This window comes from Talpa europaea (genome assembly GCF_964194135.1).
Source record: "Talpa europaea genome assembly, chromosome: 3".
NCBI classification, from domain to species: Eukaryota; Metazoa; Chordata; class Mammalia; order Eulipotyphla; family Talpidae; genus Talpa; species Talpa europaea.
The window spans coordinates 84,155,066-84,171,404 of NC_140069.1; the positions used below are offsets into that span (position 1 = coordinate 84,155,066).

Sequence of the window (16,339 nt, forward strand, 5' to 3'; positions counted from 1 at the left end):
GGAGCTTTAATAACAACATTAAACTTTTAGTACAAGACAAAAATTATTCCTTGTTCTTTCAATTTCTAAATCATTGAGAAGACAGTCATCTAAACAACTGAAAGCTTGCATCAGTGGACTTAAGGAATCTTCTCAAAGTCCTTAGTTAACTTGCCAGAGACAAGGTGATTATGTAGCAGGGGGAGATACAGAACTCAAATTGGAGCTTGCTCAAATACAGTTCTCTCTAGCATGCTGTTTAGTAGTAAAAGTGCAATATGACAGGAAGACTGCCTTAAGAAATGGCCACCAGGATAGGGATCTAAAACAAGGATACTTTGACTAGCTCATTGAATTATTCTCTCAAAAATGCAATCAATTATTCACACAACACCTCAGTTGTGTAAGTCTCCCTTGTATGCATACTGAATAGAGGAGAGACAGGTGAACAAAAGAGCACTTTGGACAAGCTGGTGGTAAATGGGGGATGGAAAAACATCTTGATACCCCAAACTCCTGTTTACTGTGTTCACTGTGAACGTGGGTAGCGTTTGTCTACACCTCTGATGCCTGCGTCAAGGTGTAAGTTTCACAACTGATAAAATTGTGCTTTAATACACAGAATGTAAGTGTATATCCACAGTAAAATGGTCAACTCCATTCCTAGACAGGGCTACTTTCCTTGTAAATATAAAGTCTTTCATTTTCACTCTTCCTGTAAATTTTTGCCCATTTGAATTATTTCTCAAAAATTTATATCCCCAGGGCAAGAGACATTGTGGGGTCAGGCAGGGACAGAAAATACATTCATTAAATTCCATTATAAGAGGGCCTCCCCTGCAATGGGGACCTCTTGTCATGGTTCCCCCTATGGGCTTTAAGGATGAGTCTATCAGAGGAAGCAATCATATCACTGTAAACCAGGTGGTAAAGTACAGTGTGACAGAAACAGAGGTCATCCTTGTATTTGGCTAACTTGTCTCACTCATAGTTTGTATATAGCAAAGATGAAAGCCAGAAATTTTCTCAGCCCCAGAGCAGACATTATAGGAAGTAGAGTTGAGAGCTAAGGGAATCCACCATAGTGAGGATGGAATGAGGGAGAATTTTATATTGCCCATGATTGCTGAGGGGAGTTTGGATCAGCAGGGGAGGGCCAAAAAGTGAGACCCAGTACTGAGTTATGCCAGCCACAGATATCACCTGAGAACGTGGGTGGGACATGCCCTTCCAAGTGGTCAGAGGGCATCATACCAGAGCCCTAAGACGCCTCGGGTCCCCAAGGGCCCAAACTCTTCTTCATCACAAGCTTGTACCGGCATGTATTTACCGAAGTGCTACTTGGAAAGAAGCTGGATAAGGATACAGAAAGTAAAAATCAGAATTTATTTTTATTTAGTGAAACCAAGCATATTCTAAATTAATGGCCCTACCCTTACGAACTGATTTAATCCTTATCATCTCTCTATAGGTCTTATGTCCAAACATAGTAGCATTGGTGTTTACATACGAACTTTGGGAAGGCACAATTCAGTCAAAGCAAAGACAACTTGTTTTCTCCCTTCTAACTAGTAAACTGAGACCATTTTGTGAAGAAAATAAACTTTGTTAGAGAACAAAATTATAGACAAAAAGTCACAATTTACCTTTGTAAAACTGATCAGAGTTGCAGTTGTGCTGTCTCTTTGTAAGTATCCACAAACACAAACATATTGGAGTGATAAACTATTCCCTGAGAACAGAACAAGCCCTGGGTACCTAGTGGCTGGGGACAACCTTAGGCCAACAAACTGAAAGCAGTGTGTCAGGCTGACTGTGGATCTTTTTCTGAGTCCTGCCTATTCTGTGCTCCTTGTGTGTGTTATTTTTCAATAGAACCTACTGACTGGACAGTTTTCCCAAATGAGCTGCTAATTTAGTAAAGTGTTTTTACATTCTGAGAAATGACTGACTCAGGCATTTTCCAAGTTCAAGGTGAAAGTAGAAAATCTGGCATTACTGCATGACACAAAGTACTAACAGGCAGGGAAAAAATTATCCTTCGGGGATTGAATATACATGGCCCACAACCCAATTCCAACTGTCATGTCCCCTTTAAAGAAATCCTAGCTTCCCCAAAACATTCTTGCAAAGCTGGTCTATAAATACATCATTGCTCTCTATAAGAGGGATAAATGCAACCAAAGATATTCTCAGCACGACTTTGTTTCTTCCTCATGACATTGTGGGAGGGTGGAAGGATAGGAGAAATCAACGGTCAGAAATCAGATTTATTGTGACCCAATCAGGTAGAGAATGGGAGGATTCTGTTAAAAACACATTCACTCTAGATTATTTACTGCATTGGTGAGAAATAGAATTTGAAATAGAAATCATCACAAATTTAATAAGAGTTTTATTCCTGGGCCTCCCCTGGTGGCGCAGAGGTTGAGCGCTGGGCTGCAAGGCTGTCCTCAGTCTCTGCAGCACTGATTCGATCCCCGGCCACCAGAGAGAATCCCACATGGTGCGCAGACCTCTCCTGCCACGCCTGCTGCTCCCCTCAGCAGTGTATTTCATCAGTCTGCCTGTTCTGTTCCCCGCTCTGGCTCGGGTGAATTCTCTCACCCTCTTGTGCTTCTGACTGTACCCAGTGCTTGCATAAATAAATAAATAAATCTTTTTTTTTTTAAAAAAAAGAGTTTTATTCCTGCTGGAGCGGGTGTGGCTGTGAAAGGCTGCACATGGTTGCCATGGGTTGGTCAGGCATGGCACTGGGGCGAGGGGCCTCAGGGGCACGCATCTGTCCTCACCTGTCTCCCAGTGCCCAGGGCACAGGGAGCAGTAATACAGACACTGGCGAGCAAACTGAAGAGGATTGATGGTCTTAAAAAGTCCAGGATTTCAGCCAGAGTGTCTGGCTCCATTCTGAGGGAGTCTGTGCTTGTAAAAAAGGTTGCAGAACTTGAAGTTAATTTACCTAACAAGTGTAAAGTGAATTTGCCCAATCCAAAGAAGCTCCATTGCTTTCAGTTAATTGTAATCCCAAATGAGAGTTAGTAGAAGGGTGGACAATTTTATTTTGAAAGTGAAGTTTTTGAAGCTTCCCTTCATGGTGCCTCCCAAAGTGAAATGCTTAACCATTTACTTCATGATGTCACTGGCTGGACTCCCACAGGACTTTAAAGAATGCTGTTTGAAGATTAAACTCTTCTTTACTGACCTTTTGAAATTTGCAGAACATTATTTACGGGACAAGAGGACTTCCAGAATAAAATGGAAGACTACATTTAGATAATGTCAGATGTGTGCACAAGTTTGCCTCCAACTTAAACCAAGAGGGAGCCTCTCCTCTCCAACCTGGAACCCACTTTCAGTCCCACTGGTTTTGCTAAATCCCATGACCAGGTCTGATTTATAGTTAACTAGTGATTATTCAGAGGCAAATTATCCATATCCTTTATTTGTCAATCTTCTTTATTACAGTTTAAATATATAAAGAATGGGAGTAAATATGGTTAGCAAAGTAAGAGAAAGGAAAAGGAATTACCCATTCAGAGGCAAGGACGCCTTTAAGGCACCATTGGCCTTGACACTGCCTCAAATACTCTAAGAAGCTTTACTGGAGTTAAAACTCTTCTTTAGTTGAGCTTTATTGGATTCAAATTGCCATTTTGGTAGACCTATTGTACAGCAGCTGTTCATTTAATCCAGGAAAAAGGCCAAAATTCAATGGAGAGCCATTTCCTTGCTTCTTTTTATTCTTGTGCTGCTGACAACTGAATTACATTTTCAAAAAATTTCATGTACAGAAAAATTTAGAATGTTCAATAAAGCCAGCTGCAAAAGACTGAAAACTCAAAACCATATCAAAGCACAAGAGATTAATGTGCATGGAGTGGTCACCTATGGCAACAGCATTTACTTAATGAATTCATCCTTCATTGTTCCTTCAGTAAGTAAATGTGACATTTTCAGTGAAGCCAGTGAATTACTCCTATGATCAGTGTCACCTGAAAATACTGCCACTCTGCTGAGTTAGATGAGCTTCAAGTGATTATGTTTTCACAGCAGCAGTGGATATACTAGCACACATAAGAATGGCTTCTTGCTTACTTGATTTCCAACTATGATCCAAAGATCATAGTAGAGAGTAAGCATGTCAGGGTTTCCTGACTTGCCATCATAGGATAGGAAAAAAGTGTATGTCAGCATTGCACAACTCCAGATGACTCAAATCATACAGGGCGCCTTACTATTTATATAGGGGCCTGTGATTGTATATTTTTCCGAGAAGAGGAGCCATAATTTCCACAGAACTTGTAAATCTGTCCCCACCCATAAAAGTTAAGGGTACTCATCAGACTTCAAGAATAGAATAGAAAGCATCTCATCTTTCTTTTTGATTTTTATTTTTCCCTATTATGCAAAAGAGCCAACCCTGCAAAGTAGAGGCCTTGAATTTAGGTTAAAAGCTTTGATTTATTGTTAATTGGTGATTATTCAGAGGCAAATTATCCATGTCCTTTATTTGTCAACCTTCTCTGCCTATTACATTTCAATGAATTGATTATAAGCTTGTCCACCAGAGGGTATACAGAAAGCCAATGAGGTGAATTTATTACTTATTCATTCTGCTAAAAAGTTAGGTGAAGAAAATATATTAATGTAATCTTACTGATATTCAATGGGAAACTGTTCTATTATTTGACATTTTCTATTCTTGTTTTTCACAGATCCTTACCCCTGATGAATGGAAGTCAACCTTGCCTGAAAGATTTTTTTAGCTAGCAAGATTTTATTAACAGCTTTATTGAAATATAATTGATGTAATTTAAGACATACATAATTAAAATATAAAATGTGATAAGTTTTGACATGTATGCATCTATGAACCAGTCCATCCACACTCAAGATAATGTATTGATAAATGTCCATCACTTGTGGAAGGTTCCTCACACCTCTTGTAATACCTCCTTTCTGATCCTTTGGACCATCTCTGGGTCAAAAGATGATCTTTGATCTTTTTCCTGTAGATTAGCTAATGTTTTCTAGAATTTTTTATAAATAGTATTTAGTATTCTCTTTTCTCCGAATTCTTTCATTCAACATAATTATTTTGAGATTTATCAATGTTCCTGTGTCAATAGCTTTTCTTTTTCTTTTTTTCCCAAGAGACTATACTTTTCCTTTTCAATGATTATATTCATACACACCCCCCCCACACACACACACATACACACACCCCACAAGTTATTTTTCCACTCACCTTTCCATGGACATTGGAATGTTTTCCAGGTTAGTGTTATTACAAATAAAGTTCCGATGAACATTTATCACAAGTCTCTGTGTGGAGACATACTTTGTTTTCCTCTGAGTAAGTATCACGACATGTACTAGCTGAGTCATATAATAGGTATATATTAAGTTTTTAAATATAATTGCCAAGTTCTGAAGTGGCTGTATCATTGACACCTATCCAGGATAGGTGTATGAGAGTTCCAATTCCTCTATATTTTCACCAAATCTTGTATGGCTATTCTTTAAAATTTTAGGCACATTAATAGGTGTATGGTGGTATACAATTGTGCTTTTAATTTACCTGTTCCTAATAACTCGTGGTATCGAACACTATTTGATTACCTGTAATCTTCTTTGGTGAAGTATCTGTTAACTCAAGTCTTTTACCCATTTTTATTTTATTTTTTAAAATATTTATTTATTTATATAAGCACTGGGTACAGTCAGAAGCGTGGGAGGGTGAGAGAATTCACCAGAGCCAGAGCGGGGAGCAGAACAGGCAGACTGACGAAATACACTGCTGAGGGGAGCAGCGGGGGCGTGGCAGGAGAGGTCTGCGCGCCATGTGGGACCCTCACTGTGTGCCGGGGATCAAACTGGTGCTGCAGAGGCTGCGGGCAGCTTCGCAGCCCAGCACTCAACCGCTGTACCACCGGGGAGGCCCCCTTTTACCCATTTTTAAAAAATTATATAACTTTATGTCTTTTAAAAGAAGATGAGTGAAAAACATGAAAACAAGAATATATTTAGTACACAGAAATACACTTTTTATCATTTGTTCATTTGTTCTTGTGAATTCAAGTTAATAACTAGTATTATTTCTTTACCCTAATACACATTTTCTTCCACTCACCTCCTGTATGCTTCTATTGACAAATAATTTCTACTTGCTACAAGTCCAAAAATACATTATATACAGATATAATCGCTTTAAAATGAGTTAGCAGAAAAAGGAGAAAAAATATGCTATGAATGGTCTTTAGTAATTATATAGTTATTTTTATTAGTGCTCTTTTCCTATAGATTGGAACTACAAGACAGACATTTATTAACCCACACAAAGCATGTGCTCCTTCTCTCACATTCCCAACAATGGGGTGTTTCAAAAACTTTTTAGAAAACACTTTATTATCAGAAGAAATCATTGATGAATGACATTCCATGAAATCAAACACTATAACAAATAGGTTGTGTGCATGTGAGAGTTTAGGGTGGGGGTCAAAAGATTTAAACGTTCAGTCTAGAGATCAAGTGACAAACTGTCAATCTACAGTAACCATTTTCCTGATGAGCACTGCATGACCTCTTCTCCACATTCTGTTACAAGGGAAATAGAGACCTTGCTCACACACAAAAACCAAAGGCAGCTCAGAATCCACATGCAATGACAGTTTCTGCTGCAGCAATTTAAAAGAGAATCTTGCTGCTCAGCCAGAAGGAATTCAATCACCTAGTGGAGATAATGAAAGAGCTTCATACTTTTAATCAGATATTGATTGATTACTGTAATATTCTCCTGTAGCAATAGCTGGGATAGGACAAATAGGGGAAGAATTGAGGAGATTTAGAAGAGGATATGAATAAGTGTTTGAGAATTGGAAACTCTACAAAACAACGGCAATTGATACTTTACAAGCTTGATTTCACTCGTACAGCCTATAATAAAGTCCACTCCTATTGATTGTTGGGTAGCGCGCAGAGTATGAGCATTTATGGACAGTTCTTCGGTGTTAATAATTGTCCTTGTCTACTGGATTTCCTGCCAACTAATCCCAAATGGTTAGTATAATCAGTGGCTCAAGCAAAGTCCTAAAAGTACGGTTTCATTTTATTTTATATACCAGACTGTGTACAGTTACCATATATTATGTTGCTGGACTTTAGATGGAGTCTATCACTTTCTAGAACATGCAGAACACTGTTTATAAACTTTTATAAACTTGTAATGACTATCTTGGATGGCGAAAAAGACAAGGGATGGTCTTTCACATCACAGGACTGGAGTCTTTCTAGTTAGTTTTATTTTTTTATTTTTATTTTTTAAGGATTTATTTTTTTTTTAATTTATTTATACAAGCACTGGGTACAGCCAGAAGCACAGGAGGGTGAGAGAATTCACCAGAGCCAGAGCAGGGAGCAGAGCAGGCAGAAGGACCGAAGTACACTGCTGAGGGGAGCAGCAGGTGGCAGGAGAGGTCTGTGCGCCATGTGGGACCCTCCTCCGGTGGCCGGGAGCAGCCGGGGATCGAACCAGCGCTGCAGAGGCTGCGGGCAGCTTCGCAACCCAGCGCTCAACCGCTGTGCCACAGGGGAGGCCCTCTAGTTAGTTTTAAAGCAGCTCTGCATATCTCTGAGGGCAAGCCAGCCTGCTGATGATTAGAGAACAATTCCATTCTGCACACATTTACAGAGGCCGCTCTGCACAGCACTGTGTTAGGTGCTAAGAGAGAGATGTTTTGATAAGAAATAGGGGTAAGGAGTCATGTCAGCAAGAAGGCAGAATAGGAACTACTAGAAATACTAGTGAAAGCAGCCAGGCAAGAAAAAAATTAGAAGGCATCCAAACTGAAAAGGAGTAAGTAAAATTTTCTGTTCACAGATGACTTAATCGTATGTAAAAAACTCTGAAGATTGCATTAAAAACCGTTAGAATAAACAAATCCAATAAAGCTGAAAGACATAACATATAAAAACCAACTGTGTTTCTATATATTACTAATACACTATACTAGAAGTAAATTAAGAAAATATCACTAACAACAGCATCAAAAAGAGTAACATACTTGGGAATAAACCTAACCAAGGAGGTAGAAGACGTATATACTGGAATTACAAAATACTGCTGAAAGAAATTAAAGACATTGGGCCTCCCGGGTGGCGCAGCGGTTGAGTGCTGGGTTGCGAAGTTGCCCGCAGCCTCTGCAGTGCCGGTTCAATACCCGGCTGCTCCCCGGCCACCGGAGGAGTGTCCCACATGGCGCGCAGACCTCTCCTGCCGCCCGCTGCTTCCCCCAGCAGTGTACTTCGGTCCTTCTGCCTGTTCTGCTCCCTGCTCTGGCTCTGGTGAATCCTCTCACCCTCCCGTGCTTCTGACTGTACCCAGTGCTTGCATAAATAAATAAATAAATAAATAAATAAATAAATAAGTAAAAATAAATAAATAAAAGACTGACAGGCTGCCTGTGAGGGCTCTTCAGGCTTGCCTGTATTTATTAAAAAAAAAAAAGAAATTAAAGACATAAATAAATGGGAGGATACCCCATGTTCATGAACTGGAAGACTTATTATTGTTAAAATGTCCATACTATCAAAGTTATCTAATGATTCAGTGCAATCACAATCCAAATTTCCAAGCATCATTTTTATGGAAACAGATGAAATAATCCTAACAATTGTATGGAATCATGAAGGATGCCAAATAATGAGAATAATCTTGGGAAAAGAGCACAAAACTGGTGGCATCATACTTTCTGATTTTAAACTATATACAATATTATAAAGTTATAGTTATCAAAAAAGGTATGACACAAGTATAAAGACAGACATATTTGCAGGACAGAACAGACAGCCCAGAAATAAATTCATGCTATATAATCAACCAATCTTTGACAAACAATACATAATTTAAAAAGAGATCATTTCTTCAAAAAATGGTGTTGAGAAAATTGTATGTCTACATTTCAAAGAATAAAAATTGATTCGTATATTTCACATATACAAAAGCCAACCCAAATGGATTAAAGACTTAAATACAAGACCTGAAACCTTAAAACCCTTAGAAGAAAATATAGAGGGAGAGCTTCTTAACAATGATCTTGACAATGATTTTTTGAAGATGATATCAAAAGCATAGGCAACAAAAGCTAAAATTGACAAGAGAAACTTCATCAAACTAAAAATCTCTGCATAGTAAAGAGTAAAAAGGCAACCTACAGAATGACAGAAAATGTTTTAAGTCATATATATCTGTTAAGGGGTTAACATCAAAATTTAAAAGAAACCCTTACAACTCAACAGAAAATAATAACAATAGCAAATAACCTAACTAAAACAACAGGAAAAAGACTAGAAAAAATATTTTTCAAAAAAAGACACACAGATGATCAAATGTATATGAAACAATGCCCAATTGTCACTGATAAAAAAAAAGAACATGCAAATCAAAATCACAATGAGATATCACCTCACATTTGCCAGGATGGTCATTATCAACAAAACAAAATAGAAAATAACAAATTGGACATGGATGTGGAGAAACTGGAGCCTGTGTACTGTTGGCAAAAATGTGATTTAGTGAAGCTTCTATGGAAAACAGTATGGAACTTACTCAAAAAATCAAAGATTGAGCTAATATATACATGATCCAGCATTGATAGATGAATGGATAAAGAAAATGCAGTACATACATACAAAGGTATATTATTCAGGCATAAAAAAGGAGACAATCCTGTCATATCGTACAACATGGATGAACCCTGAGGACATTAATCTAAGAAAAATAAGTCAGTCACAGAAGGACAGACTGCATATTTCTACTTCTATGAGATATCCCAAGTAGTCAAACTCTTTGAAGTAAAATGATGATTGCCAGGGGTTGGGAAGAGGGAAAAAATGGGCATTGCTGTTCATTGGGCATAAAGTTTCAGTCAGGGAACAAGAATAGACACATAGAACAACAGAATAAAGTTGAGAACCCAGAAATAAGGCCACATCTGTATGGAAGGTTAATCTATGACAAAAGAGCCATGGATAGACACTGGAGAAAGGAAAGCCCCTTCCAAAAACGGTGCTGGGAAAACTGGACTGCAACATGCAAAAGAATGAAACTAGATCATATCACACAAAAAATCAACTCAAAATGGATAAAACACTTGGATGTAAAACCTAAAAGCATAAAATTCATAGAAGAAAATATAAGAAAACCACTCCACAACATAGGCTTTTGAAATGTCTTTGTGGATTTGTTTCCAACAGCAAGAAAAATAAAAAAGAAAAGAAAAGAAACAGTTGGGACTGTATCAAACTAAACAGCATCTACACAGTGGGAGAAACTATTACTAAAAGAAAAAGACACTGAAGTAAATGGGAGAAAATATTTACACACCATACATCTGACAAGTGACAGATAATCAAAGATCTACACAGAGTTCATAATTCAACAAAAGGAAAATAAATAATCTAATGGAAAAAAATGGGCATAAGAGTTAAATAGACATCTCTCCCAAAAGGACACACAGATGCCAACAGGCACATGAAAAAAAATACTCATCAACACTAATCATCAGAGAAATGCAAATCAAAACCATAATGAGATACTACTTTACACTAGTGTAAATGATCTATATTCAGAAGACCAGTAACAACAAGTGTTGGCAAGGATCTGGAGAAAAGGGAACATTTCTAAACTATTGGAAATGTAAACTACTCCCAGCCCCTATAGAAAACAGCATGGAAATTTCTTAAAATAATAAAAATAGATCTACCATATGATCCAGAAATTCCACTCCTATGTATCTACCTGAAGATTACAAAAACACTAATTTAAAGTGATATATGCACTTCTATGTTCACTGCAGCACAAGTTACAATAGCCAAGCTATGGAAACAACCTAAAGGCCCCTAAACAGATAAGTGAATCAGGAAGATGTAGTAGATACATACAGCTGAATGACACTCAGCTATTAAAAAAGTTAAACTTTGCCTTTGTGACACCATGGATAAAACTGGAGAGGATTATGCTAAGTGAAATAAGTCAGGAGAAATACAAATACTGGATTGTGTCACTTATATTTGGAATATAGAGAAATAATACAAAGGATCAGATAAAGCCACACCCCATAAATCTAACCATGGAAATGAGAATCCCAGAGGGGAGGAAGAAGGGAGAAGACAAAGTAGGGAGGGAGCTCTGGACTAGGGTGGAGGAGTAAAGGTGTTTTGGTGGTGGGTATGGTGTGGGAGAGCTTATACCTCTAAATCACAAATAATGTGGTAAACCAATGTTACATGAATAAAAAAATTAAATACATTTGAAAAACCATGTCCTGTCAAAAATAAGATTTTAATCAGCAACATGAAGGGCTGTGCTGTATAACATTGTGCTTATAGCTAACAGTCCTGCCTTGTACACTCAAAAAAATTATTTAAAAGATAGATTTCATATTGTGTGATTCTTTGCCAGGAGCTTCAGGGAACAGGAGTCACCATCTTCCTTTCAACAAGCAGCTTCCAAATTCTCTTCTTTGAGGAGTGCTAGGCACCCAATACTCCTGAACTAGAAGTACTCTCTTCTGAATGTCACCCCCTTGTAAAGACTGAGTTTTGATTTTGATTTGCTGTTTTGGTTTCTAATTTCCCAATGTTGAGCTCTGGCTTTCTGGGGATGAATAATAGAGAAACGGGAAGGGAATTTGAGGACAGGAAGAGCCAGTTCAAGTCTTGGCTCTGTCACTTTCAACTGCACTGACTTGGGCAAACTATTTAACATGTCTGAGACGCAGGGTTAAGTTAAGTTGGAAATAATGTCGGAATCATCTTTTGCAGTGGTTCCCAAATATTTCTTTCCTTGCTATATTCTAAAAGAATTTTTAAAGAAATTAATGAGATATATATGTTTATTTTTTCTTTTCATCTAGCTCCGATGTCCATGGATGAGTATCATTTATTGCAAGAATGATACAGAGTTCAACATCAGCTAGTTTTCTTTTGTTTTTGTAAATAAGTTAAGAACTCTTGCTCACACTTGTTAGTAGATGAGAATGGAAAAAAAAATCATACAGTAAATTTATTCAATTAAAAGGAATTCCTTTGTTGTTAAATGCTAAAAATCACAAAATTACCCACCCTGTAGAATTAATTTAATCCTATCCGCCCTCATTTTTATTAAAAGCAAAGATTAGGAGTCACCTGACTTTCCAATATTGTCTGTTAATTAGTGATTTGAATCTCTTTTTCTTGGTTTCTGGGAAGATTACCAAAAAGCCTTTTCTAAGACTTATGAAATGATCATTAATTACACTTTTAAAAAAATTAGATATAAGCCAGTGTTCATGGTCAAGGCAGTTAGCCAAATCAGACTTATATTCTCAGAAAAAGTTTGACTTTAATATATGTTCCCAGGAATATTATAAAGTCTACTAAGAGGTAAATCATTACAGTTTTGTTTTGGTAATCTATTACCACATATCAAACCACCTCAGAACTTCGTGGTTTAAAATAACAACTTATTGGGCCTCCCTGGTTGCACAAAGGGTTAACATGCAACCCATGAAACTATCCACAGCCGCTGCAGAACAAGTTCGATCCCCAGCCAGGGAGCTTCCCACATAGCACAGCAGACCTCTCCTGACTTGCCCGCTGCTCCCCTTAGCAGTGTATTCACAGTCAGTCTGCCTGTTCTGCTCCCCAGTCTGTCTCTGGTGAGTCCTCTCAAGACCCACACACTTCTGGCCGATACCCTAGTTCTTGTATGCATAAATAAATCTTAAAAGAAATAAAATAACTTACTATTTTCTGTAATTCTGTAGTTAATCAGATGGTTCTTTTGCTTCATGAGGCACTCAGACAGCTAAAAGGCCCAAACAGCCTCACCCATGAGACTAGCAGTTGCTTCTGGTCACAACTGCCTTGACTGTGGGTTTGGGGCCTTAGTTCTTAATGTGGGCCTCTCTATGAGTCTGGTTGAGCTTCTCAGGGCAATGCTGTCCCCATAGAAATTTCAGAATGACACTCTCCAGTGTGCATATGCTTATTTCATTAGCTAAAACTAATCACTAAAACTGAGTAACACTTAAAAACTGCCAGTAATACCAACAGCCAAGCCCATAGTCAACATAGGAAAGGACTACAAAGTAGTGAGACTATTGGAATGTGGCTTATCAGAGGTTTCCAAAGGAACAGTATATTCACTGTTATATATAATAGTATATAAAAAGTGTTCCTTTCCCTTCCTTCAATCTTTCAAATGAATGTTTGAAAGGAACATTTAAACCAATGTAGAAATAATATACTTTCAGCACTCTTAATGTTGCATTCTGTTCTGTTCTGGCTTGTATGATTTTTTTTTTTTTTTTTGCCTATTTCTTTTTAATTTATTTCTTCAAGACCTCCTCCTTGCAGTTTCCAGAGAGAAAATACAAAACAAAAAAAACAGACTTGGTTTCAAATACATAAACAGTGTGCTGGAGCTGAAAGCATTACTGATAACATTGTTACAGAAGAACGTCAGCTTACTCCAGGGCACTTCAGTATTCCTGAGGAATAAACATGATTTCTCTTTCCTCCCACTGGGATGTCTCAGGTGTCACTCACTGCTCCTGCTCTTTGACATATTTTCCATGTAGAAGATACGGAGCCTGGAAGTCGTGCTGGCAGTTGGAGTACGCCATTCCCAGTCCCATGCCAGAACCGAAGGCTAACGGCCACATTCTTCTTTTAAAGAAGGTAAGGGAGAAAATAAGTCCTAATCCAAATCCAGTACCTATCTTCACGAGCGTGTCCGCCATGCACCGGTCCCACTTCCTGCCGAGGTCGGACTCCGGCATGTTCCCCACCCGCAGCTCCAGCTTTCCTTTACGGCCAGGCCCCGCGCGCCGACGCCACGTGGCTTGTATGATTTTTGAAGGGAAAACTGTTGTGATCTTTGTCCTTGTTCCTTTAGGTAAGGTATTCCTCTTATTTTTTCATTTTTTTAAATATACTTTTTACATCATTTTTCATTTTTGTACAATACATGCATTTTCATCTTGGTTATAGTCCTCATACAATTCCCACCCCCTCTTGTTTTGCTCCTACTCCCTCCTCCCCACCCCCCACTTCCGTAGTGTGTCTCTGGTTTATAGTTGCTTGTCGATTTTGATTTTTACTTTATTATAATTAGACTTTTTCCCAGTCCCTTATTTAGGCTACCTAAATAAGGTATTCCTCTTAACCCTTGGCTCCTGTTACAGTTTTCTCTCTGTGTTTGGTTTTGTGTAGTCTGAAGATGATATTTCTAGGTGTAGTTTTGTTTCTTTTTTTAGTATTTACCCTGATTGGTGTTCTCTGAGCTTTCTGGGTCTGTGATTTAGACAGACATCATCAATTTTGGCAAACTCACCAATAATTATTTCAATATTTCTTTGTTTCTGTCCCTTCCTTCATTTTCTGGTATTCCCATGGCACAAATGTTACAACTGTTATAGTTGTCCCACTTTTGGATATTCTGTTATGCTGTTCTCATCTTTAGTTTTGATTTTCAGTTTCATTTGTTCTTGTATTGTGTCTACTTTATCCATTAGTGTCTTTATCATACTAATCATAGTTGTTTTAAATTTCCTGTCTGGAAATTCCAACATCCATGACCTGTATATTTCTGATAATTGCTCTGTCTTTCCACCATACTTTTTCTTGCCTTTTGATGTGACTTGTAATTTTTTTCTTGATATTTGGACATGACATTCTGGGTAAAAGAACTGAAATAGATAGAACTCTAATGTAAGGTTTTATGTTCATCTGCTAATAGTTAGGTTGTGTTTACTGTTTGTTTTAGCTGTGGTGTCAAAAGCTAAGAGTTCCTCTGATGTCTTTGTTTTAACCTTTTCTGTTATTTGTGTGTAACCCTGGATATTCCTTAAATGTCCTCCAAGGTTTGCAGTTCTTTTAGCTGCAATTCTCTATTATTTTATGGAAGTCCTATCAGTGTGGTAGTAGAATATGGGTAAGGTAAAGGAAGCATTGTATAGTGCTATGATTGGATTTTGTCTTTTAATGAGTCTGAGTTGAACATTTCCCTTCCCTCAAGTTCCTCAAGTTCTTTGGTAAAACTTCAAAATAATTTCCATTAATGGAAGAATATTTTAAGGTGAATAGTATGTTCTGGATATAGTTCAAGATAACTAGTGTTCTCCCTCCTACTGGATCTTCACTGTAGAAACCTTGTAGAACTTCTAGAGACAAAACAAAAAAATTGTGTCGCCTCCTTCCCACAGTCAGGAATTTTTAACTCTGATGTTAGTCCACACTGAGCCTCCAGCAATCCAATTATAACTTAAAATGTTGATAAAACTGGGTTCAACTGAGAGCTTCTGCTTTAGAGCTTTTGCTTACAGTAAGCTATGACTCTCCTTCCTGTTTTGTCTACTGGTTTTGGGGGCAACAGTTTATACTAGACATCAATTTTCTGATGAATCTAAGAACTGTTGGGTTTTAATTTATTCATCATTTTTCTTTGACTAATAATTTTATATCTTTTTATATGTTGAACTGAAAACAGAAATTCATCAAAAGAATATCCTTAATATCTTATTTCATTCATTGCAATGCAGATTCTGTATAGCTAAAATTATAAGTTATTATAAAGCAAGGGATATGATGAAAGACATGGTTTTCCTTTAGTGACTTTTTGTACATGAGTTCAGATTTTGGAAATAATTTTGTAATGACTCTATTAATTTTTAGATACAAAGAATAAAATGTTACTTAGCATATAATGAAAAAGCAAGCAACATATTAGTAAAAACTAACCATTTGTACAAACATTTTGTGGAAATAGCAAACATTAAACATATTATAAGGTAATATAATTTATAATATTGTAACTGGTAATTTGGTTTAAATAGTTCATTATATGGTTTAATATCAAGTTTTAAATACCTCACTGAATAAGTCACACTATGGTAAAAAGAAATCACCTATAATTTATATCTGTGGTTTTTATCCAGTGCAATTTGAAAAATCTAATAATCCATTAAACACTGCAATTGCAATTAAGGGAATAGCATCATTAACCTGTACCACTTTAGCTGTTTGAAGTAGTTTTTTCTTTCCAGTGAATAAGACAAGAGATGGGTACAGAGAAAAAAAATGGAACAAAATTGCTTTCATTAAATGCAAGATATGAAATGAGGTGAGATATAAAAAAGTAGAAAAAATCATTTCTAGAATTTTGCATGTTTCACTAATGCTTTCCTTAATTTACTCTCACCAGATTCTATCAAAACCACTGCATTCTCTAATAGGTCAAGGGATGGAAGAAACAAGGTTATTAAACGAGCTTGTCATTACCCCCTGTACCTACAGTCTGTAATATATTAGAATTCAG

General features: G+C 37.3%; 1 protein-coding gene across 1 annotated transcript; it reads right to left on the reverse strand.

Moving 5' to 3' along the window:
• Nucleotides 1-13,548: 13,548 nt before the first annotated feature.
• LOC311168399 (MICOS complex subunit Mic10-like) lies at nt 13,549-14,198 on the reverse strand. Its single transcript, XM_084229819.1, has one exon. The coding sequence runs from the start codon at nt 13,800-13,802 to the stop codon at nt 13,566-13,568; it is 237 nt and encodes a 78-aa protein (XP_084085945.1). The 5' UTR covers nt 13,803-14,198; the 3' UTR covers nt 13,549-13,565.
• Nucleotides 14,199-16,339: the final 2,141 nt, after the last annotated feature.

Coding starts and splice junctions, on each gene's coding strand:
- LOC311168399 (XM_084229819.1), bottom strand. CDS start 13,802: ATGCCGGAGTCCGACCTCGGCAGGAAGTGGGACCGGTGCATGGCGGAC.